This window comes from Pseudophryne corroboree, chromosome 2 (genome assembly GCF_028390025.1).
Source record: "Pseudophryne corroboree isolate aPseCor3 chromosome 2, aPseCor3.hap2, whole genome shotgun sequence".
Classification (NCBI taxonomy): domain Eukaryota; kingdom Metazoa; phylum Chordata; class Amphibia; order Anura; family Myobatrachidae; genus Pseudophryne; species Pseudophryne corroboree.
The window spans coordinates 575,923,401-575,949,403 of record NC_086445.1 but is presented as its reverse complement, the minus strand read 5'-3'; the positions used below and the strand labels follow the sequence as shown (position 1 = coordinate 575,949,403).

The 26,003-nt window shown below is 46.4% G+C and overlaps 1 protein-coding gene across 4 annotated transcripts in view; it reads left to right on the top strand.

Moving 5' to 3' along the window:
- The window catches only part of CLSPN (claspin), a 410,714-nt gene that overhangs the window by 232,512 nt on the left and 152,199 nt on the right, over positions 1-26,003 (top strand). For all 4 annotated transcript variants that reach the window (XM_063954464.1, XM_063954465.1, XM_063954463.1 and 1 more), the window contains exons 14-15: positions 17,843-18,006; positions 18,581-18,807. In XM_063954464.1, the coding sequence (XP_063810534.1) occupies positions 17,843-18,006; positions 18,581-18,807 (391 nt within the window). The remainder of the gene's footprint in view (positions 1-17,842; positions 18,007-18,580; positions 18,808-26,003) is intronic.

Here is a 26,003-nt window from a genome sequence, read left to right as displayed (position 1 = left end):
TCCCTTAAACAGTCAGTTGAGGACATGAGGCGGCCGGACAATCAATTAATGCCTGTCCAGGCGCCTCAAACACCGTCAGGGGCTGTAAAACGCCCTTTGCCTCAGTCGGTCGACACAGACCCAGACACGGGCACTGATTCCAGTGACGACGGTAGAAATTCAAACGTATTTTCCAGTAGGGCCACACGTTATATGATTTTGGCAATGAAGGAGACGTTACATTTAGCTGATACTACAGATACCGTAAAACAGGGTATTATGTATGGTGTGAAAAAACTACAAACAGTTTTTCCTGAATCAGAAGAATTAAATGACGTGTGTGATGAAGCGTGGGTTGCTCCTGATAAAAAGTTGATAATTTCAAAAAAGTTATTGGCATTATACCCTTTCCCGCCAGAGGTTAGGGCGCGCTGGGAAACACCCCCTAAGGTGGACAAGGCGCTCACACGCTTATCCAAACAAGTGGCGTTACCCTCTCCTGAGACGGCCGCACTTAAGGATCCATCAGATAGAAAGATGGAAGTTATTCAAAAGAATATATACACACATGCAGGTGTTATACTACGACCAGCTATAGCAACTGCCTGGATGTGCAGTGCTGGAGTAGTTTGGTCAGAATCCCTGATTGAAAATATTGATACCCTAGATAGGGACAATGTTTTACTGTCGTTAGAACAAATAAAGGATGCATTTATCTATATGCGTGATGCACAGAGGGATATTTGCACACTGGCATCTCGGGTGAGTGCTATGTCCATTTCAGCCAGAAGAGCCTTATGGACACGACAGTGGACAGGCGATGCGGATTCAAAACGTCACATGGAGGTTTTGCCGTATAAAGGGGAGGAGTTATTTGGAGTTGGTCTATCAGACTTGGTGGCCACGGCTACTGCCGGGAAATCCACTTTTTTACCTCAAGTCACTCCCCAACAGAGAAAGGCACCGACCTTTCAACCGCAGCCTTTTCGCTCCTACAAAAATAAGAGAGCAAAGGGCTTGTCGTACCTGCCACGAGGCAGAGGAAGAGGGAAGAGACACCAACAGGCAGCTCCTTCCCAGGAACAGAAGCCCTCCCCGGCTCCTGCAAAAACCTCAGCATGACGCTGGGGCCTCTCAAGCGGACTCGGGGACAGTGGGGGGCCGTCTCAAAAATTACAGCGCGCAGTGGGCTCACTCGCAGGTAGACCCCTGGATCCTGCAGATAATATCTCAGGGGTACAGGTTGGAATTAGAGACGGATCCTCCTCATCGTTTCCTGAAGTCTGCCTTACCAACCGTCTCTTCCGAAAGGGAGAGGGTGTTGGAAGCCATTCACAAGCTGTACGCTCAGCAGGTGATAGTCAAAGTACCCCTATTACAACAAGGAAAGGGGTATTATTCCAATCTATTTGTGGTACCGAAGCCGGATGGCTCGGTAAGGCCTATTCTAAATCTGAAGTCCTTGAACCTCTACATAAAAAAGTTCAAGTTCAAGATGGAGTCACTCAGAGCAGTGATAGCGAACCTGGAAGAAGGGGACTTTATGGTATCCTTGGACATCAAGGATGCGTATCTACACGTTCCGATTTACCCCGCACACCAGGGGTACCTCAGGTTCATTGTTCAAAACTGTCACTATCAGTTTCAGACGCTGCCGTTCGGATTGTCCACGGCGCCTCGGGTCTTTACCAAGGTAATGGCCGAGATGATGATTCTTCTTCGAAGAAAAGGCGTATTAGTTATCCCATACTTGGACGATCTCCTAATAAGGGCAAGGTCCAGAGAACAGCTGGAGACAGCTTTAGCACTATCTCAAGAGGTGCTAAGACAACACGGGTGGATTCTGAATATTCCAAAATCCCATTTAATCCCGACAACTCGTCTGCTGTTCCTAGGAATGATTCTGGACACGGTTCAGAAAAAGGTTTTCCTTCCAGAGGAAAAAGCCAAGGAGTTATCCGATCTGGTCAGGAACCTCCTAAAACCAGGAAAAGTGTCAGTACATCAATGCACAAGAGTCCTGGGAAAAATGGTGGCTTCTTACGAAGCAATTCCATTCGGCAGATTCCATGCAAGAATATTCCAAAGGGATCTGTTGGACAAATGGTCAGGGTCGCATCTGCAGATGCACCTGCGAATAACCCTGTCACCAAAGACAAGGGTGTCACTTCTGTGGTGGTTGCAGAAGGCTCACCTATTAGAAGGCCGCAGATTCGGCATTCAGGATTGGATCCTGGTGACCACGGACGCCAGCCTGAGAGGCTGGGGAGCAGTCACACAAGGAAGAAACTTCCAGGGAGTATGGACGAGTCTGGAAAAGTCTCTTCACATAAACATTCTGGAACTAAGAGCAATCTACAATGCTCTAAGCCAGGCGGAACTTCTCCTGCAAGGAAAGCCGGTGTTGATTCAGTCGGACAACATCACGGCGGTCGCCCATGTAAACAGGCAGGGCGGCACAAGAAGCAGGAGTGCAATGGCAGAAGCTGCCAAGATTCTTCGCTGGGCGGAGAATCACGTGATAGCACTGTCAGCAGTGTTCATCCCGGGCGTGGACAACTGGGAAGCAGACTTCCTCAGCAGACACGATCTTCATCCGGGAGAGTGGGGTCTACATCCAGAAGTCTTCAACATGTTAATAGACCGTTGGGAAAGACCAATTGTAGACATGATGGCGTCTCGCCTCAACAAGAAACTGGACAAATATTGCGCCAGGTCAAGAGATCCACAGGCAATAGCTGTGGACGCACTGGTAACTCCTTGGGTGTACCAGTCAGTGTATGTGTTTCCTCCTCTGCCGCTCATACCAAAGGTATTGAAGATTATACGGCAAAGAAGAGTAAGAACAATACTAGTGGTTCCGGATTGGCCGAGAAGGACTTGGTATCCGGAACTTCAAGAGATGCTCACGGACGAACCGTGGCCTCTACCTCTGAGAAGGGACCTGCTACAGCAGGGTCCCTGTCTTTTTCAAGACTTACCGCGGCTGCGTTTGACGGCATGGCGGTTGAACGCCAGATCCTAAAAGGGAAAGGCATTCCAGAAGAAGTCATTCCTACCTTGATTAAGGCACGGAAGGAAGTCACCGTGAAACATTATCACCGCATTTGGCGAAAATATGTAGCGTGGTGCGAGGATCGGAGGGTTCCGACGGAGGAATTCCAACTGGGTCGTTTCCTACATTTCCTGCAATCAGGATTATCTATGGGTCTCAAATTGGGATCCATTAAGGTTCAAATTTCGGCCCTGTCAATATTCTTCCAAAAAGAATTGGCCTCTGTCCCTGAGGTCCAGACTTTTGTCAAGGGAGTACTGCATATACAGCCTCCTGTGGTGCCTCCGGTGGCACCGTGGGATCTAAATGTAGTTTTAGATTTCCTCAAATCCCATTGGTTTGAACCATTGAAAAAGGTGGATTTGAAATATCTCACATTGAAAGTGACTATGTTACTAGCCCTGGCCTCTGCCAGGAGAGTATCTGAATTGGCGGCTTTATCTTATAAAAGTCCTTATCTAATCTTCCATTCGGATAGGGCAGAACTGCGGACTCGTCCGCATTTTCTCCCTAAAGTGGTATCAGCATTTCATCTGAACCAACCTATTGTGGTGCCTGCGGCCACTAGCGACTTGGAGGACTCCAAGTTGTTGGACGTTGTCAGAGCCTTAAAAATATACATTGCAAGGACGGCTGGAGTCAGAAAATCTGACTCGCTGTTTATATTGTATGCACCCAACAAGTTGGGCGCACCTGCTTCTAAGCAGTCGATTGCTCGTTGGATTTGTAACACAATTCAACTTGCACATTCTGTGGCAGGCCTGCCACAGCCTAAAACTGTAAAAGCCCACTCCACAAGGAAGGTGGGCTCATCTTGGGCGGCTGCCCGAGGGGTCTCGGCATTACAACTCTGCCGAGCAGCTACGTGGTCGGGGGAGAACACGTTTGTAAAATTTTACAAATTTGATACCCTGGCAAAGGAGGACCTGGAGTTCTCTCATTCGGTGCTGCAGAGTCATCCGCACTCTCCCGCCCGTTTGGGAGCTTTGGTGTAATCCCCATGGTCCTTTCAGGAACCCCAGCATCCACTTAGGACGATAGAGAAAATAAGAATTTACTTACCGATAATTCTATTTCTCGGAGTCCGTAGTGGATGCTGGGCGCCCATCCCAAGTGCGGATTATCTGCAATACTTGTACATAGTTATTGTTAACTAATTCGGGTTATTGTTAAGGAGCCATCTTTAAGAGGCCCTTTCTGTTGTCATACTGTTAACTGGGTTTAGATCACAAGTTGTACGGTGTGATTGGTGTGGCTGGTATGAGTCTTACCCGGGATTCAAAATGCCTCCCTTATTGTGTATGCTCGTCCGGGCACAGTACCTAACTGGAGTCTGGAGGAGGGTCATAGGGGGAGGAGCCAGTGCACACCACCTGACCTAGTAAAGCTTTACTTTTTTGTGCCCTGTCTCCTGCGGAGCCGCTATTCCCATGGTCCTTTCAGGAACCCCAGCATCCACTACGGACTCCGAGAAATAGAATTATCGGTAAGTAAATTCTTATTTTTTCCTGAATCAGATAAATTAAATAAAGTGTGTGATGATGCGTGGGTTCCCCCCGATAGAAAATTATGGGCGGTATACCCTTTCCCGCCAGAAGTTAGGGCGCGTTGGGAAACACCCCTTAAGGTGGATAAGGCGCTCACACGCTTATCAAAACAAGTGGCGGTACCGTCTATAGATAGGGCCGTCCTCAAGGACCAGCTGACAAGGCTGGAAAATATAATAAAAAGTATATACACACATACTGGTGTTATACTGCGGCCAGCGATCGCCTCAGCCTGGATGTGCAGAGCTAGGGTGGCTTGGTCGGATTCCCTGACTAAAAATATTGATACCCTTGACAGGGACAGTATTTTATTGACTATAGAGCATTTCTATATATGCGAGATGCACAGAGGGATATTTGCACTCTGGCATCATGAATAAACGCGATGTCCATAACTGCCAGAAGATGTTATGGACACGACAGTGGTCAGGTGATGCAGATTCCAAACGGCACAGTATGGCCGTATAAAGGAAGAGGACTTGTTTGGGGTCGGTCCATCGGACCTGGTGGTCACGGCAACTGCTGGAAAATCCACCGTTTTTTACCCTAAGTCACATCTCTGCAGAAAAAGACACCGTCTTTTCAGCCTCAGTCCTCTCGTCCCTATAAGATCATATCTGCCCAGGGATAGAGGAAAGGGAAGAAGACTGCAGCAGGCAGCCCATTCCCAGGAACAGAAGCGTTCCACCGCGTCTGACAAGTTCTCAGCATGGCGCTGAGACCGTACAGGACCCCTGGATCCTACAAGTAGTATCCCGGGGGTACAGATGGGAATGTCGAGACGTTTCCCCTTCGCAGGCTCCTGAAGTCTGCTTTACCAAGTCTCCCTCCGACAAGGAGGTAGTATGGGAAAAAATTCACAAGCTGTATTCCCAGCAGGTGATAATTAAATTACCCCTCCTACTACAGAAAAGGGGTATTATTCCACACTATATTGTGGTACTGAAGGCAGAAGGCTAGGTGAGACTTATTCTAAAAATTTTTTTTTGAACACTTACAAAGGTTCAAATTAAGATGAAGTCACTCAGAGCAGTGATAACGAACCAGGAAGAAGGGGACTATATAGTGTCCCGGGACATCAGGGATGCTTACCTCTATGTCCCAAATTTGCCCTTCTCACTAAGGGTACCTCAGGTTCGTGGTGCAGAACTGTCACTATCAGTTTCAGACGCTGCCGTTTGGATTGTCCACGGCACCCCGGGGTCTTTACCAAGGTAATGGCCGAATTGATGATTCTTCTTCGAAGAAAAGGCGTCTTAATTATCCCTTACTTGGACGATCTCCTGATAGGGGCATAGTCCAGGGAACAGTTGGAGGTCGGAGTAGCACTATCTCGGATACTGCTACAATCAGCACGGGTGGATTCTAAATATTCCAAAATCGCAGCTGATCCCGACGACACGTCTGCTGTGCCTAGGGATGATTCTGGACACAGTCCAGAAAAAGGTGTTTCTCCCGGAAGAGAAAGCCAGGGAGTTATCCGAGCAAGTCAGGAACCTCCTAAAAACAGTGCATCATTGCACAAGGGTCCTGGTAAAGATGGTGGCTTCCTACGAAGCAATTCCATTCGGCAGATTTCACGTAAGAACTTTTCAGTGGGATCTGCTGGACAAATGGTCCGGATCGCATCTTCAGATGCATCAGCGGATAACCCAATATCCAAGGACAAGGGTGTCTCTCCTGTGGTGGTTATAGAGTGCTCATCTTCTAGAGGGCCGCAGATTCGGCATTCAGGATTGGATGCTGGTAACCACGGAGCCCAGCCTGAGAGGCTGGGGAGCAGTCACACAAGGAAAAAATTTCCAGGGAGTGTGATCAAGTATGGAGACTTTTCTCCACATAAATATACTGGAGCTAAGGGTAAATTTATAATGCTCTAAGCTTAGCAAGACCTCTGCTTCAAGGTCAGCCGGTATTGATCCAGTGGGAAAAACATCACGGCAGTCGCCCACGTAAACAGACAGGGCGACACAAGAAGCAGGAGGGCAATGGCAGAAACTGCAAGGATTTTTCGCTGGGCGGAAAATCATGTGATAACACTGTCAGCAGTTTTTCATCCCGGGAATGGAAACTGGGAAGCAGACTTCCTCAGCACGACCTCCACCCGGGAGAGTGGAAACTTCATTGAGAAGTTTTTTCCACATGATTGTAAACCGTTGGGAAATACCAAAGGTGGACATGATGGCGTCCCGTCTGAACAAAAAACGTGACAGGTATTGCGCCAGGTCAAGAGACCCTCAGGCAATAGATGTGGACGTTCTGGTAACACCGTGGGTGTACCAGTCGGTGTATGTGTTCCCTCCTCTGCTTCTCATACCTAAGGTGCTGAGAATTATAAGACGTAGAGGAGTAAGAACTATACTCATGGCTCCGGATTGGCCAAGAAGGACTTGGTACCCGGAACTTCAAGAGATGCTTACAGAGGTCTTATGGCCTCTGCCGCTAAGAAGGGACTTGCTTCAGCAAGTACCATGTCTGTTCCAAGACTTACCGCAGCTGCGTTTGTCGGCATGGCGATGGAAAGCCGGATCCTAAGGGAAAAAAGGCATTCCGGAAGAGGTCATTCCTACCCTGGTCAAAGCCAGAAAGGAGGTGACCGCACAACATTATCACCACGTGTGGCGAAAATATGTTGCGTGGTGTGAGGCCAGGAAGGCCCCACAAAGAAATTTCAACTCGGTCGTTTCCTGCATTTCCTGCAAACAGGAGTGTCTATGGGCCTCAAATTGGGGTCCATTAAGGTTCAAATTCGGCCCTGTCGATTTTCTTCCAGAAAGAATTGGCTTCAGTTCCTGAAGTCCAGAAGTTTGTCAAGGGAGTATTGCATATACAAACCCCTTTTTTGTGCCTCCAGTGGCACTGTGGGATCTCAACGTAGTTCTGGGATTCCTCAAATCACATTGGTTTAAAACCAGTCAAATATGTGGATTTGAAGCATCTCACATAAAAAGTGACCATGCTCTTGGCCCTGGCCTGGACCAGGCGAGTGTCAAATTGGTGGTTTTTTCTCAAAAAAGCCCATATCTGTTTGTCCATTCGGACAGGGCAGAGCTGCGGACTCGTCCCCAGTTCTCTCCCTAAGGTGGTGTCAGTGTTTCACCTGAACCAGCTTATTGTGGTGCCTTGCACCTACTAGGGACTTGGAGGACTCCAAGTTGCTAGAAGTTGTCAGGGCCCTGAAAATATGTTCCAGGACAGCTGGAGTCAGAAAATCTGACTCGCTGTTTATACTGTATGCACCCAACAAGTTGGGTGCGCCTGCTTCTAAGCAGTCGATTGCTCGTTGGATTTGTAACACAATTCAACTTGCACATTCTGAGGCAGGCCTGCCACAGTCTAAATCGGTTAAGGCCCATTCCACAAGGAAGGTGGGCTCATCTTGGGCGGCTGCCCGAGAGGTCTCGGCATTACAACTCTGCCGAGCAGCTACGTGGTCAGGGGAGAACACGTTTGTAAAATTCTACAAATTTGATATCCTGGCAAAAGAGGACCTGGAGTTCTCTCATTCGGTGCTGCAGAGTCATCCGCACTCTCCCGCCCGTTTGGGAGCTTTGGTATAATCCCCATGGTCCTTTCAGGAACCCCAGCATCCACTAGGACGATAGAGAAAATAAGAATTTACTTACCGATAATTCTATTTCTCGGAGTCCGTAGTGGATGCTGGGCGCCCATCCCAAGTGCGGATTATCTGCAATACTTGTACAAAGTTACAAAAATCGGGTTATTATTGTTGTGAGCCATCTTTTCAGAGGCTCCGCTGTTATCATACTGTTAACTGGGTTTAGATCACAAGTTGGACGGTGTGATTGGTGTGGCTGGTATGAGTCTTACCCGGGATTCAAAATTCCTCCCTTATTGTGTACGCTCGTCCGGGCACAGTACCTAACTGGCTTGGAGGAGGGTCATAGGGGGAGGAGCCAGTGCACACCACCTGATCCTAAAGCTTTACTTTTTGTGCCCTGTCTCCTGCGGAGCCGCTATTCCCCATGGTCCTTTCAGGAACCCCAGCATCCACTACGGACTCCGAGAAATAGAATTATCGGTAAGTAAATTCTTATTATCTCTATCTATATATATATATATATATATATATATATATATATATATTATATATCTCTATCTATCTATACACACACACACACACACACACACACACACACACGTTGAGTATCCCATATCCGAAATACGGAATATTCCGAAATACAGACTTTTTTGAGTGAGATAGTGAAACTTTTGTTTTTTGATGGCTCAATGTACACAAACTTTGTTTAATACACAGTTATTAAAAATATTGTATTAAATGACCTTCAGACTGTGTATATGAAACATAAATGAATTGTGTGAATGTAGACACACTTTGTTTAATGCACAAAGTTATAAAAAATATTGGCTAAAATTACCTTCAGGCTGTGTATAAGGTGCATATAAAACATAAATGCATTCTGTGCTTAGATTTAGGTCCCATTGCCATGATATCTCATTATGGTATGCAATTATTCCAAAATACGGAAAAATCTGATATCCAAAATACCTCTGGTCCCAAGCATATATATATGCGCTCCAATGGCTGCACTCTGGTTCAAAATAAATGAAGAGTGACTACAGCTTATAGGCAACTTTTCAGCACTTCCCAGCACTTTTTTACCACTTTTATTTTTTTGGGCTTGATAAAAGTGCTGGGAAGCAGTGAAACTCTGCCTACAAACTGTAATCCGAGTCTTCATTTATTTTGAACTCGAGTGCTGCCATTGGAGCTTATATTACACGTAGCGAATGGGTTGAAGGTGCGGAGGGCACCGGGCACAGCAACTTATCGTTAGTGGGAACTTAAGAAATAGATAAACACAATGCAAACAGAGTGCGCTATAGTATACTGTTGATTTAAAAGATATTCAATTCAAGAACCGTGATTGAAGTTCTTCTTGGGTTGGTTTTCACTTAATGACTTTCCAACTGGGGCCAGAGAAACCTGCTCACCAGAAACAAATATTCACCCAACAACAGATATAACGATTTAGTAACAAAGAATATTTTGTGTGCTAAAAAGTTTTTTAATACACAGTTTTTTTACTTAACAAAATAGTATTAAAATACATAAAATTAAGATCAATTAAATACACATCAGAATGCTTTGATGGTATACTGGAATGGCCTCATCACCTTAACGGTGTGAGCTCAAAATACACACACACACACACACACACACACACACACACACACACACACACACACACACACACACACACACACACACACACACACGTTGAGTATCCCTTATTCAAAATCACACATTTTTGGTTCCCCTACTGAGATAATGACTCACATATATGTATATTATATTTCGATATAATATATTTATATATACACATAATATATCTTATATATGTCATTATCTCAGTAGGGGACCCAAAAATGTAGGATTTTAGATAAGTGATACTCAACCTGTGTGTGTTTGTATACATATATGTGTGTATGTATATAGATAGATAGATATAGATATATAGATAGATAGATATATATATATATATATATAGAGATATATATATATATATATATAGATATATATAGATATATATAGATATATATAGATATATATAGATATATAGATATATAGATATAAAAAATGAAGTATATAAAAGTGCCTAATAGTGTTGGTGAAAAAGTATGTGCATTCAGGTGTAATAAGTTATAACAATAAGTAACAACTTATCTTCGAATAATTTCAGGCTGATGACTCTTAGAGGCAGGACATGTGGAGAAAAAATGAAAGCAACATAGTGTGTACTGTTTTTTAAAAATAAACCAATAATTTTTACAGCAGCTCAAGAATTAGGAATTTTTGCTCATTCCAATAATTTTCAAGAGAGCGAGTTAAAAAACAAGCAACAACAATTTTAATAAACAAAATCCTGCCACAGATGCAGGTAACCAACATACAAAAGTCTATATAAAAACAATTCATATATCCGTAAATGCAGGTAGCGCACGTACAAGATTGAGAAATAAAAGCGGCTTATTTGTCCACATGAAGAGAGTCCAGAGAGTGGGCAGCAACTCTCTGTTTTACAAATGCAAGTAGCAGACGTACACGGATATAATTAAAATAGGCAGTTCATCTGTGCTTAAGTATAGGTAGCACACGTACAGGATTGAAAAATCAAAACAGCTTATCTGTCCATATGTGGGGAGTGCAAGGGGAAAGTAGCAGGCCCCTGTCCCAACGCGTTTCGTCCTATTGTTTGGACTTCATCAAGGGGATAATGGTAGTGGGGACAAACAGGAAATTTATAGTACTGGTGAGTGGTCACATGTCAAACATGTGGGTGTGACATCACTTCCTGTAGCAACAACTGCAACTCATCCACCTCCTTTTCTCTAACGTCCTAGTGGATGCTGGGGACTCCGTAAGGACCATGGGGAATAGACGGACTCCGCAGGAGACTGGGCACTCTAAAGAAAGATTCAGTACTATCTGGTGTGCACTGGCTCCTCCCTCTATGCCCCTCCTCCAGACCTCAGTTAGAATCTGTGCCCGGCCAGAGCTGGGTGCTCCTAGTGGGCTCTCCTGAGCTTGCTAGAAAAGAAAGTATTTTGTCAGGTTTTTTATTTTCAGAGAGCTTCTGCTGGCAACAGACTCTCTGCTACGAAGGACTGAGGGGAGAGAAGCAAACCTACTCACTGCAGCTAAGTTGCGCTTCTTAGGCTACTGGACACCATTAGCTCCAGAGGGATCGAACACAGGTACCTAACCTTGATCGTCCGTTCCCGGAGCCGCGCCGCCGTCCCCCTCGCAGAGCCAGAAGTACAGAAGCAGCAGAAGCAAGAAGACATCGAAATCGGCGGCAGAAGACTCCTGTCTTCACTTAAGGTAGCGCACAGCACTGCAGCTGTGCGTCATTGCTCCCACAGCACACCCACACACTCCGGTCACTGTAGGGTGCAGGGCGCAGGGGGGGGGGGGGCGCCCTGGGCAGCAATTAAGATACCTGATGGCAAAAGTATATATATATATATATATATATATATATATATATATATATATATATATACAGTCAGGCACTCTATATATGTGCGAGCCCCCGCCATTTTTACACATGAGAAGCGGGACAGAAGCCCGCCGCTGAGGGGGCGGGGCCTTCTTCCTCAGCACACCAGCGCCATTTTCTCTTCACAGCTCCGCTGGAAGGACGCTCCCCAAGCTCTCCCCTGCAGTATACAGGTGCAATAGAGGGTAAAAAAGCGAGGGGGGGGCACATAAATTTAGGCGCAGAGATATATATATATATATATATATATATATATATAAATATATAAATAAAAACAGCAGCTACTGGGTAAACACTAAGGTACAGTGTAATCCCTGGGTTATATAGCGCTGGGGTGTGTGCTGGCATACTCTCTCTCTGTCTCCCCAAAAGCCTTTGTGGGGTCCTGTCCTCAGTCAGAGCGTTCCCTGTATGTGTGCGGTGTGTCGGTACGCTTGTGTCGACATGTTTGATGAGGAAGGATACGTGGAGGCAGAACAAGTGCAAATAGATGTGGTGTCGCCCCCGACGGGGCCGACACCTGATTGGATGGATATGTGGAAGGTGTTAAATGATAATGTAAGCTCCTTACATAACAGATTGGATAAAGCTGTAGCCTTGGGACAGTCGGGGTCTCAACCCATGCCTGCTCCCACAGCGCAGAGGCCGTCAGAGTTTCAAAAGCGCCCAATATCCCAGTTAGTTGACACAGACGTCGACACGGAATCTGATTCCAGTGACGATGATGCAAAGTTGCAGCCTAAAATGACTACAGCCATCCGCTACATGATTGTGGCAATGAAGAATGTGTTACACATTTCTGAGGAAAATCCTGTCCCTGACAATAAGATTTATATGTATGGGGAGAAAAAGCAAGAAGTGGCTTTTCCCCCGTCACATGAATTGAATGAATTATGTGAAAAAGCGTGGGATTCCCCTGATAGGGAGGTAGTAATTTCCAAGAGATTGCTGATGGCGTATCCTTTCCCGCCAACGGACAGGTTACGCTGGGAATCCTCCCCCAGGGTAGATAAGGCGTTGACACGCTTATCTAAGAAGGTGGCCCTGCCGTCTCGGGATACGGCCGCCCTAAAGGATCCTGCGGATAGAAAGCAGGAAGCTATCCTGAAGTCTGTTTACACACATTCTGGTACGCTGCTGAGGCCAGCAATTGTTTGGGGACGGTCTCTCAGACCTAGTTTCCACAGCTACGGCTGGGAAGTCGTATTTCTTGCCTTATGTACCGCCACAGCCTAAGAAAGCACCGTATTACCAAATGCAGTCCTTTTGTTCGCAAAAGAGCAAGAAAGTCAGAGGTGCATCCTTTCTTGCCAGAGGCAGGGGTAGAGGAAAGAGGCTGCACCACGCAGCTAGTTCCCAGGAACAAAAGTCCTCCCCGGCTTCCACTAAATCCACCGCATGACGCTGGGGCTCCACAGGCGGAGCCAGGAGCTGTGGGGGTGCGTCTCCGACATTTCAGCCACCAGTGGGTACGCTCACGGGTGGATCCTTGGGCTATACAAGTTGTGTCTCAGGGATACAAACTGGAATTCGAGGTGACGCCCCTTCACCGTTACCTAAAATCGGCCTTGCCAGCTTCCCCCATGGAAAGGGAGGTAGTGCTGGCAGCAATTCACAAGTTATACCTCCAGCAGGTGGTTGTAAAGGTTCCTCTCCTTCAACAGGGAAGGGGTTACTATTCCACTATGTTTTGTAGTACCGAAACCGGACGGTTCGGTCAGACCCATCTTGAATTTAAAATCCCTGAACATTTATCTGAAGAAATTCGAGTTCAAAATGGAATTGCTCAGAGCGGTCATTGCAAGCCTGGAAGAGGGGGATTTTATGGTGTCTCTGGACATCAAGGATGCTTACTTGCATGTCCCCATTTATCCACCTCATCAGGAGTACCTCAGATTTGTGGTACAGGACTGTCATTACCAATTCCAGACGTTGCCGTTTGGGCTCTCCACGGCACCGAGAATATTTACCAAGGTAATGGCGGAAATGATGGTGCTCCTGAGAAAGCAAGGAGTCACAATTATCCCATACTTGGACGATCTCCTCATAAAGGCTAGGTCCAGAGAGCAGTTGCTGATCAGCGTAGCACACACTCAGGAAGTGTTGCAACAGCACGGCTGGATTCTGAATATCCCAAAATCGCAGCTGATTCCTACGACGCGTCTGCCCTTTCTGGGCATGATTCTGGACACAGACCAGAAGAAGGTGTTTCTCCCGGCGGAGAAGGCTCAGGAGCTCGTGACTCTAGTCAGAGACCTCTTAAAACCGAAACAGGTGTCGGTGCATCACTGTACGCGAGTCCTGGGAAAGATGGTGGCATCATACGAAGCCATTCCTTTCGGCAGGTTCCATGCGAGGATCTTTCAGTGGGATCTGTTGGACAAGTGGTCCGGATCGCATCTTCAGAGTGACCACGGATGCGAGCCTCCGAGGATGGGGGGCAGTCACTCGGGAAGAAACTTCCAAGGGTTGTGGTCAAGTGAGGAGGCTTGTCTGCACATAAATATCCTGGAACTAAGGGCCATATACAACGCCCTGAGTCAAGCGGAGCCTCTGCTTCGCAACCAACCGGTGCTGATTCAGTCAGACAACATCACCGCAGTGGCTCATGTAAACCGCCAGGGCGGCACAAGAAGCAGAGTGGCGATGGCGGAAGCCACCAGGATTCTTCGTTGGGCGGAGAATCAAGTGCAAGCACTGTCAGCAGTGTTCATTCCGGGAGTGGACAACTGGGATGCAGACTTCCTCAGCAGGCACGACCTCCACCCGGGAGAGTGGGGACTTCATCAAGAAGTCTTCACGCAGATTGCAAGTCGGTGGGAACTGCCACAGGTGGACATGATGGCGTCCCGCCTTAACAAAAAGGTATTGCGCCAGGTCAAGGGACCCTCAGGCGATAGCTGTGGACGCACTGGTAACACCGTGGGTATTCCAGTCGGTCTATGTGTTTCCTCCTCTTCCTCTCATACCCAAGGTACTGAGAATCGTAAGGAAAAGAAGAGTGAAAACAATACTCATTGTTCCGGACTGGCCAAGAAGGACTTGGTACCCGGAACTGCAGGAAATGCTCACAGAGGAACCATGGCCTCTGCCTCTCAGACAGGACCTGTTGCAACAGGGGCCCTGTCTGTTACAAGACTTACCGCGGTTGCGTTTGACGGCATGGCGGTTGAACGCCGAATTCTAGCAGAAAGGGGCATTCCGGATGAAGTTATTCCTACGCTGATAAAGGCTAGGAAGGACGTGACAGCAAAGCATTATCACCGTATATGGCAAAAATATGTTGCTTGGTGTGAGGCCAGGAAGGCCCCTACAGAGGAATTCCAGCTGGGTCGAATCCTGCACTTCCTAAAGTCAGGTGTGACTATGGGCCTAAAATTAGGGTCCATAAAGGTCCAGATTTCGGCCCTATCCATCTTCTTTCAAAAAGAACTGGCTTCACTGCCTGAGGTTCAGACGTTTGTTAAGGGAGTGCTGCATATTCAGCCCCCTTTTGTGCCACCAGTGGCACCTTGGGATCTTAACGTGGTGTTGGATTTCCTGAAATCCCACTGGTTTGAGCCACTTAAGACCGTGGAACTAAAGTATCTCACGTGGAAAGTGGTCATGCTGTTGGCTTTAGCTTCAGCTAGGCGTGGGTCAGAATTGGCGGCTTTGTCATGTAAAAACCCCTATCTGGTTTTCCATATGGACAGGGCAGAATTGCGGACTCGTCCGCAGTTTCTGCCAAAGGTGGTGTCATCTTTTCATTTGAGCCAACCTATTGTGGTGCCTGCGGCTACTCGTGACTTGGAGGACTCCAAGTTGCTGGACGTAGTCCGGGCTTTGAAGATTTATGTAACCAGTACGGCTGGAGTCAGGAAGACTGACTCGCTGTTTATCCTGTATGCATCCAACAAGCTGGGTGCTCCTGCCTCAAAGCAAACTATTGCTCGCTGGATCTGTAACACGATTCAGCAGGCTCATTCTGCGGCGGGATTGCCGCAGCCGAAATCAGTGAAAGCCCATTCCACAAGGAAAGTGGGCTCTTCTTGGGCGGCTGCCCGAGGGGTCTCGGCATTACAGCTTTGCCGAGCTGCTACTTGGTCGGGTTCAAACACTTTTGCAAAATTCTACAGGTTTGATACCCTGGCTGAGGAGGACCTTGTGTTTGCCCATTCGGTGCTGCAGAGTCATCCGCACTCTCCCGCCCGTTTGGGAGCTTTGGTATAATCCCCATGGTCCTTACGGAGTACCCAGCATCCACTAGGACGTTAGAGAAAATAAGAATTTACTCACTGGTAATTCTAGTTCTCGTTGTCCGTAGTGGATGCTGGGCGCCCGTCCCAAGTGCGGACTTTCTGCAATACGTGTATATAGTTATTGCTTAACTTAAGGGTTATTGTTATGAGCCATCTTTTAAATGAGGCTCAGTTTTTTTTTCATACTGTTAACTGGGTATAGTTATCACGAGTTGTACGGTGTGATTAGTGTGGCTGGTATGAGTCTTACCCTGGATTCCAAATCATTTCCTTGTAATGTCAGCTCTTCTGGGCACAGTTTCCTTAACTGAGGTCTGGAGGAGGGGCATAGAGGGAGGAGCCAGTGCACACCAGATAGTACCTAATCTTTCTTTTATGTGCCCTGTCTTCTGCGGAGCCCGTCTATTCCCATGGTCCTTACGGAGTTCCCAGCATCCACTACGGACTACGAGAAATAGAATTACCGGTGAGTAAATTCTTATTTTCTCATAAGTCCACAGGATCCCACCCTGACGCACCTGATTTGAGGATCCTTTCACTCACTAACCTCTTCCTTCTTGTACGGAAGGGTGTGCATGTGTGTTCTTCTTGCCTGATTAGGGGTCTCTTATGATGCTCCTGCCTTGAGCTTTGGAAAACAATTGAATTGCCTGAGCCAGGAGGTGGGGATATAGGGACGGGCCCGATGCATTCTGGTGGGCAGATAGCTTTTACCGTTTGTTGCCAATCCGCTGTCGCTACTTCATTTCCCATTGTTATCCTGTGGACTTAGGAGAAATAGTTATCAACGGTAAGTCTACCATAACGAATATTTTTTTAAATAAATTGATTTAGGTCACAATTTAAAAAAAAAAATCAAGGTGTTTAGTATAGTTAAAATTAACTTTGAAAATGTTACATTTTTGACAGTTATGTTTCAAGAATTCAATATATATTGTCATGGATGTTCTACATCAGGACTGTCAATCTCACAAATTATCTATTTGGTAGTACAGAAACTGTGGCAGGGCATGCTTGTATGTGTAGGGCTATAGGGCTGCTTGTTTGACACCCTTGGTGAACATCCATGTTTTTACTAAGCTTTTACTGGTAATTGGCATATCCATACTGTGCAATAAGGACCATATTCCTTTGATTAGCTGCTCTACTAATATAAGGTCTGACCTAATTTAATTATGACTCATGATACAAAGAGGCACAGACAAACAGATAATTCCAGAATCCAATGCTGTACATGTGGGAAAGAATTGAGAGAACAGTTTGAAATAATTAAATCTGGACAAACAATGGGGCAGATGTGTTAACCTGGAGAAGGTATAAGGAAGTGATAAACCAGTGATATGTGCAAGGTAATAAAGGCACCAGCCAATCGGATCCTAACTGCTAATTTACACCTTGGAGCTGATTGGCTGGTGCCTTTGTAACCTTGCACATATCACTGGTTTATAACTTCCGTATGCATTCTCCAGGTTAATACATCTGCCCTAATGCATGAAGACATTTTTGAGCGTATTTAGACCTGCACATTTTCTCGCTTACGTAATGGACCCATGTTACTGTGGTAGTTTAACTGCAGATGAAAAGTTAGAAGCTTTTACGTTTGCCAAAGGAAAAAACACATTCAAATGCCATTCTACTTACACTAGCCAATTGACAACTATTGTAACATCATCACTGTTTCTTTCCTTTTGCATTTTGTGGTTTGTGTAGTTTGCTGTGCAGTGCCATGATTCATGGTGACACTGTCAAATAATTTAAAATAAATATATTACATTTACAGTGTTGACATACAAAAAAACTTTGTATTATTTACTTGTTATACTTGGTTACTTGATCATTTTTATAAAAATTCTATTTAAATCCCCAAAATCCAATTTATGTAAAAATAATCCGATATTTTATTTTTATATACTTTAATTTAAAAAATAAAATAAAAAAAAATTCTCTAAACTAATTGTGTATTAACTTTCTTAGAGTTCTGGCAAGATGTCTGAACCATCTCTTCCTGTGGAAGACTCGCAGGATCTTTACAATGCTTCACCTGAACCTAAAGCTTCATATCTCTGTACTGGTGTGGACTCTCAGTTCCAGTTTTCTTTGGAAGATGACACGCAGAGCCAGCTACTGGATGCTGATGGGTAAGACTGGCATGTGATTAACAGACTAACCATATACGGATGTGTCCTCTTACAGCCTTGCTGCAGTCACACTGAACAGCCCTTGAAGTCGCACCATGCCGTGGTAGTACTTGGCAGCGCCAAGCATCTTTTGTTGCATTTTTTTCCAGCTAAAATGCGTCTTAAACGCAAAGTAATGTAAAATCACAAGCAGCTTCTTCTGATTAAAATTAAATGCAGCATGTCTATATTCTGTGTGTAATTTGCGCTCTATCTGCTTTCAAAATGCCACGTTAGTATTTCCAGGTAAAAACTGTAGCATAGCATTTTGTATGCAACTACAGTCGCAGTCACACACAGAATATAGGCATGCTGCATATCATTTAAATCAGCAGTAGCTGCTTGTGCGTCCTATTATATTACCTTGAGTCTGCGATGCAGAAAAAAGACGCTTGGCGCTACCAAGTCACACGGCACTCACGCATTATGTGTAACACGACTTGTAGCGCATGAAGCAAAGATGTAAGAGGAAACATCTTTACCATCATTTAGAATTTCAGTAGCAACAAGTAATGGTCATGCTTTGTCTCCAAAGCTTCCTAAATGTAGGCCACAACAGAAGCAAGTACAGCTCTGCCAAGCAAAGGCTGGTGCTGGATACAATGGATGAGAATGCTATGGATGCCAATATGGGAGAGTTGCTGGATCTCTGCTCTGGACAATTCAAATGCTCTCCTTCAGGCTCCAGCCAGCCTGATGATTCCAAGAAAGAAACCATGGATGAGTTGCTGGGACTTTGCTCTGGAAAATTTGTGTCACAAGGTAAAGGTGGGATCTTTTGAGATTTGTAGTTTTTTCATGTTCAACTCCTATGAATCCATGGAACCAGGTCTGGAATTGCTTCCGGTTTTCCCGTACACGCTGGTGGTAGTTGCCTTATATTTTTTTTTTTGCCCTTCGGTTTCCTTACTGTATTTAAATGGTTTAGGAAAGCTGCTCAATGCTTTGCAATACGAGTTTTTAGAAGTGAAAAAAATAGCAAATGCGTGAGGCGTTATGAGTTAGTAATAAAATCTTAGTTTCTCTAGCATCCATAAGGGATATTGGTGAGAACTAGTACGATGGGGCATAGACGGGGTCCACAGGAGCTGCTGCACTTTACATTTCTTCATATGGGTGTGCTGGATCCTTCCCTCTATGCCGCCCCCCCCCCCCACGGGCAGTTTAGAAAAAAGTGCCCTCAGGAGAGGATGCACACTCTGCAACTCCACAGTTTTAAGTTTCTTTTAAAGCTGTTATTTTAGGTATGTTATTTGGGCAACAGCATACCTGCACTGTGGGAGTTGGGGGCGGTCACTGGCCTCTGTAAGGTGTTAGCCGCTTCCCCTCTGCAGGACCACCGTCCTGAGAGGTTGTTGTACAGTGGGACACTGCACTTTAGCGGTCACAATCGCGGGACGACGCACACCCCTAACAATAGCCTGAAGGTGACGACAGTGGTGAGTACTAATCGGGGGCCCCACTAGGGGGGTCCCCCGGTTCGTGGTGCGGCAATAACGCAGAGGAGGCATACGGCCCCCTACTGGGGGAATACCCACCATAGCCCCCTCCCCCCCGTATACACTGGCAGCAGTGGTTAAAACTAGCACTCTCTGTGATGTTTTTACACTCCTAGGGAGACTTCCTGGCTAGGTACCATAAAATCCATGATGTCAGACATGTCATCTCAGCTCACTGCTAATGCTCAATAAACTCAACAACTGCAGCAGGCAGTTGCAGGCCTAGCTGCAAGGGCAGATGTTCCACAGCTACCCCTCTCTAACTCAGTACCACTTAAACGTGGGTTACCTGCTTTACTTCCAGACTCTGTGATACAGGAGGAATTAGATCCCGTCACTGGGGATTTCCCTTCTGCACAGGGTATTGAACCCCTCATTTTAGCTATATGGGAAGTGCTAAAACTCCCTCTAGAGGATGCTGCGGCACAGCAGTCGTTTTTCTTCACACAGAACAAGCTCAGTGTCACTTTCCCTGATTCTGCAGAGATGGATGACCTATTTAAGTTAGTCTGGAAAAATCCAGATTAAAAATACCAAGTGTCAAGCCGGTTTTTGCACACTTTCCCATTTGCTCCTGAAGGCAGGAAGTTCTGGTAAGAGCCCTCGGCTGTTGACGTATCCGTATCTAAAAAGGCGGTACTGCCAGCTCCGGGCTCCTTTACCATAAATGACCCTGGGGATAGAAAAATAGAGACTACACTGAAGTCAAGCTACACTGCAGCGGGTATATCACAAAGACCGGTCATAGCAGGTTGCTGGATGACTCATGCCATTCTTCATGCAGGGGCTACTCAGGACGCTACACGCGTCCTGTGTCACACACTCAAGGAGATGGGCGATATTAATGTTAGGATACCTGCTATGGCAGTTTCGGCGCGCAGGCCTTTGTGGTTGTGATAGTGGATGCAGATTCCAAGCGCAGTGTGGAGTCTCTCCCCTTTTTCAGGGGAATGGCTCTACGGGGCGGAATTGGATACGTGTATTTCTAAAGTTACTGCGGTGAAATCCACATTTCTCCCTTCTGGGGCCCCCGTCGGCTAGATATTCCAACTCGGGGCCAGCTACTCAGTCCTTTCGGTCTAACAGATTTCTATCTAGGGCCAGAGGTGCCTTCAATGCGGCTAGAGGCACCAGTGGTAAGACAAAACCAGCAATTGGCGGTTCTCAGGATAGCACCAGTTCAGCTTCCGCTAAGGCCACAGCATGACTGTGCCCACCCACACCGTGGGGATCTCGAAGTGGGAGCTCGGCTGAGTCACTTAAGCCACATCTGGGAAAGTTCCTGCCAAGATACCTGGGTAAAGAACCTCATTTCTCAGGGCTACAAGCTGGAGTTTGACGGTGCTCCTCCTCAACAATTTTTTACAAATCAAGCTTGCCAGTTTTGGAGGATATGCGTGTTACGCTGCAACAGGCCATCCTAATATTGGTCCAGTCTCAAGTCATTGTTCCAGTGCCACTACAACAACAGGTAAAGGGTTACTACTCCAACCTGTTCGTGGTACCGAAACCAGACCGTTCAGTAAGACACATTTTGAATCTGAATTCCTTGAACACTTACCTAAAGGTTTTCAGGTTTGAGATGGAATCCTTGCGAGCATTGATTTGCGGGTCTGGAAGAACAAGAATTCATGGTCTCCCTGGATATAAAGGATGCCTATTTCCATATCCCGATTTGGCCACCTCATTAAGCTTACCTGAGGTTTTCCCTACTGAACGATCACTACCAGTTCCATGCGCTATCCTTCGGCTTGTCCACAGCTCCGATGGTGTTCACAAAGGTGATGGTTGAGATGAAGTTCCAGGTCCAGGGGGTTAATATTGTCCCTTATCTGGATGATTTCTTGATAAAAGCAAGATCCAGTGAGCTTTTATTGCTCCATATAGACCGCACTATCCAGCTTCTGTCACACCATGGGTGGATCCTCAATTTACAGAAGTCCCACATGGAGCCAACTCAACGGCTCCTGTTCCTGGGAATGCTGCTGGATACTTTGGCCCAAAAAGGGTTCCTCCCAGAGGAAAAAGCGAGAACACTTCAGGAGATGCTCCGCATGGTTCTCTGGCCTACTCGAATAACAATCCATCTTTGCATTTAAGATTGTTGGGGAAGATGGTTGCCTCGTACGAGGCGATCCAGTATGGAAGGTTCCATGCCAGAACATTTCCATTAGATCTCCTGAGCAAGTGGTCCGGATCACACGGATAATACGGCTGTCACCTCAGGCCAGGATTTCCTTCCTGTGGTGGCTGCAGTCCTCCAACCTACTGGAAGGCTTAAGTTTCGGGATTCAGGATTGGATCCTCCTAACGACGGATGCGTGTCTGAGAAGATGGGGAGCATCAAGGGTGTCTGTCCACACTGAAGGCACCCGGTGGTGCAGGACACCGCCGCGGGTCCGCGGAAGCAGCCTCCCGGGACCACATGGCCGGAATCCCAAAATTGTGACCGGGGATCTAGAGGAGGCCCAGGCCACAGTACCGGACACCAGCCGCCGCGACCAGGAAGCCGGCAGAAAGGACTGGAATGGGTGCCCGCTGCTGCACAGAGGGGATGAGGCGCAGGTGTGCCACTGGAGAGGCCCAGGATCAGTAACAGGATTAATGGCCCAGGGATCTCCTGGAATCTGCTGCCTACTCCCTTGCCTCCGTTGCCACGCTCCCTTCATATAGAAACTTTACGTTCCATCATTTTGGCCATGGAGCCAGGGGATTTTATGGTATCCCTGGACATCCAGTATGCTTACCTACATGTTCCTATAGCCCTGTCCCATCAGTGCTCTCTCAGGTTTGCTATCCCCCAGATTTTTCAGTTCCAGGCCCTGCCATTTGGATTGGTCACAGCCCCCAGAGTATTTATGAAAATTATGGGGGTAATGGCAGTTTATCTCCGCCAGCAGGGGATAAGAATTTTTCCATACCTCGTCGATTTTTTTTAATCCTGGCAGAGTCTCAGGAATTGCTTCTGTGTCATCTGCAGCAGACAATAGTGTGTCTGCAGAAGCATGGTTGGCTCATAAATTGGGCGAAATCGTCTCTTGTTCCGTCACAGCGGATAACTCACTTGGGGCTGTATTGGATTCGAGCCTTCAGAGAGTAATCTTACCTCTGAACAAAATATCCAAAGTTCAGTCAAGGATTCAGGAGCTGCTGCACAGTTGAAAAGTATCCAGTCACGCAGCAATGCGTGTGATGTGAATGGTGTCAACATTCGACATGGTGGAGTATGCTCCGTTCCATTTAAGGCCTCTGCAACTTCTGGTCCTTACGAAATGGAATGGTTTTCATCAGACAATAAAAAAAACGCACACTATGGTCCTTACTTTAGAAGTAAGGACTTAATTAGCCTGGTGGCTACAGACATCCCATCTGAACAATGGGAGACCCTTTTGGATATCAGATTGGGGAATTCTGACAACTGATGCCAGTCTCCAGGGCTGGGGAGCAGTGTCGGGAAGGATTTGTTTCCAGGGGCAGTGGACCAAGGAAGAAAGTTGCCTGCCAATAAATATATTGGAACTCCGGGCCATATACATGGGGCTGATTCAGGCAAAGGACATCCTTCAGGGGATACCAGTTCAGATCCGCTCTGACAATGCGACTGCAGTAGCGTACCTCAACCATCAGGGAGGATCTCAAAGCCAAAAAGCAATGAAGGAGTTAAGTCACACGTTAAAGTGGGCAGAACTTCATCATCCAGCCTTATCCGCAGTGTTCGTGCCGGGAGTCCTAAACTGGGAAGTGGATTTTCTCAGTCGACACGCCATTCATGCAAACGAATGGGCTCTACACCCGGGGGCCTTCCAGATCCTGATCGACAGGTGGAGGTTACCAGAGAGAGATCTCATGGCGTCCCATCAGAACAACAAAGTTCCCGCATACGGGTCAAGGACAAAGGATTCCAAATCGATCTTTGCGGATGCCTTGTCGGTGAGATGGGACTTTCATCTGGCCTATGTGTTTCCACCAATCGCCTTATTACCCAGAGTGGTGAGATAGGTAAAACAAGGAAGAGGTGCTGTGATACTAATGGCTCTGCATAGCCCAGAAGACATTGGTACACAGATCTGCAGAGGATGTCGATGGATGCTCCATTCCTACTACCTCAACGTCCAGATTTACTGACTCAAGGTACTTGTTATCACAGACACCTGGATCGACTGTCTTTGACGGCATGGCTCTTCAGACCTCTATCCTGAAGTCAAGAGGATTCCCACAACAGGTAATTCAAACAGTGCTCAGACCAAAGAAACCTTCCTCAGCTCACATTTATCATCGAATATGGCAAGCCTATATTCACTGGTGCAGTGAACGAAAATTTGACCCTAGGTCTTTCAGAGTTTCCAGGGTCTTAGCATTCCTTCAGGCAGGAATGGATAATGGTTTAAGGGTGGCTTCCTTGAGAGTGCAAGTGTCAGCATTGACTCTATGGTTCCAAAAGAAAATTGCCAACCTACAGGATGAACGTCCTTTTTTCCAGGGAATGCTGTGCATTCAACCTCCTTTTTGTTCCTCCTACAGTGCCTTGGGATTTAACTTTAGTCCTAAAGGCCCTTCAAGTTGCCCCATTTGAACCACTTAAGAGTGGATCTTAAATGGTTGACAGCTAAAGTTCTCTTTCTACTGGCCATGGTTTCAGATTTAGGGGCATTGTCCATTTCTGATTTTTTTTTTTTTTTAATCCAGATAGAGCAGTTCTCATAACTAAATCTGTGTATCTTCCTAAGGTGGTGTCTAAATTCTACCTTAACAAAGAAATTGTAGTCCTGGCCTTTTAAGGGCAGAGCTTTCTGCGTCAGGTGCATCGTTGGTTTTGGTCCGTGCCTTAAGGATCTACATTGATCGTACCAGTGCTGTCAGAAAGACAAATTCTTTGTTCTCTACGGATTTCACAAGAGAGGATGGCCTGCTGATAAGCAGACACTGGCAAGATGGCTTGGGATGACTATTTCAGAAGCATAATCTCAAGCTGATCTCCCTGTACCGGCTAATGTTTCTGCTCAGTCTACTCATAAGGTAGGTCCATCATTGGCAGCACAACGTGGTGCTCCAACAGAATGGTCTTCCATTAACACATTCATTAGACATTATGCCGTTGATACTTTTGCGTCTCAGGACGCTGAATTTGGGTGAAGGGATCCCACCTTGACGCACCTGATTTGAGGATCCTTTTACTCTCTAACCTATTCCTTCTTGTACGGAAGGATGTGCATGTGTGTTCTTCTCGCCTGATTAGGGCTCTCTATAATGCTCCTGCCTTGAGCTTTGGAAAAACAACTGATTTGCTTGAGCCATGAGGCAGGGATATATGGACGGGCCCGTTGCATGCTGGGCGACGAGCTTTGATCGTTTGATGCAAATCCGCTATCGCGTCATCATATCCCAATGTTATCCTATGGACTTAGGAGAAATACCGTTTTGAACGGTAAGTTCTTACCATAACGTATATTTATGGAGCATAGAGCACACTGAGCATTAAACGTGCTTTTAAAGTAAGAGCTAATCCCCAAGCGATTGATTAAACCTAATGCTATAATGTCATTTATAAAACAATGTAATAAATTACCCCTATTAAATGAAAAATTTAACAATCTGTAGCTAGACAAATAAACATGTTGGTATCTTCATGAAAAAAACAGTTATATATCACCCCACCAGGGAATTGTAATATACTGTTCGGTAAGATTTCCAATATGGGGTTATGGGGACTGGGTAAAAACTGGAACGGTCTGTACCTTGAAATGATGGACTGGACTGGCTCCATGCAGCAATCTCTATTACTCTGGATCTTGTAGTGAGCGTCCCTGTCCATCGTCTGTAGGGTGTCCCCATCCGGGAAGTGTATGTGACATCTGTCACCAGGGAGACGAGAAGGGAGAAATTATAGCCTTCCCATATGGTCTGGGGTAAAAACTGGAACGGTGCGGACCATAAAGCACGGCTGTATCTCTTCACCCATGTCCCCGTGGTGACAGCAGGATAACAATGGGATATGATGGAGCGTCAGTGGATTGGCACCAATCGATCAAAGCTTTCTGGCCTCCCAGGATGCAACAGGCCCGTCCATATATCTTCGCCCACTGGCCCAGGCAAATCAGTTTTTGTTCGGTGTGGCAGGAGCCGGACCATGGTCAGAGGGCTGCTGTTTTTTAGCATCCTTAAGCTTTCTTATTTTATTGTTACAGTCTTACTAGTTTTTTGAGTGATCTTTCTAAACAGCATCTTATACGCATATTAGAAAGAGTCACTCCAACAACCGCCGGGTCGCGACAACGCTTACACACAAGCACAGTACTGTTTCAGCGGGCGTCTGTCAGCTATACTGGCAGGTCCATCAGATGTTACCAGGTTGTGGCCGGAGCACGGGGAGAAGGTAAGGCATCGGTTCTGCTTAGAAGGGGAATACGGACACAGCCGTACTCCTTTTGGGAGGAGCCTACCAAACAGTAGCTGACGCGC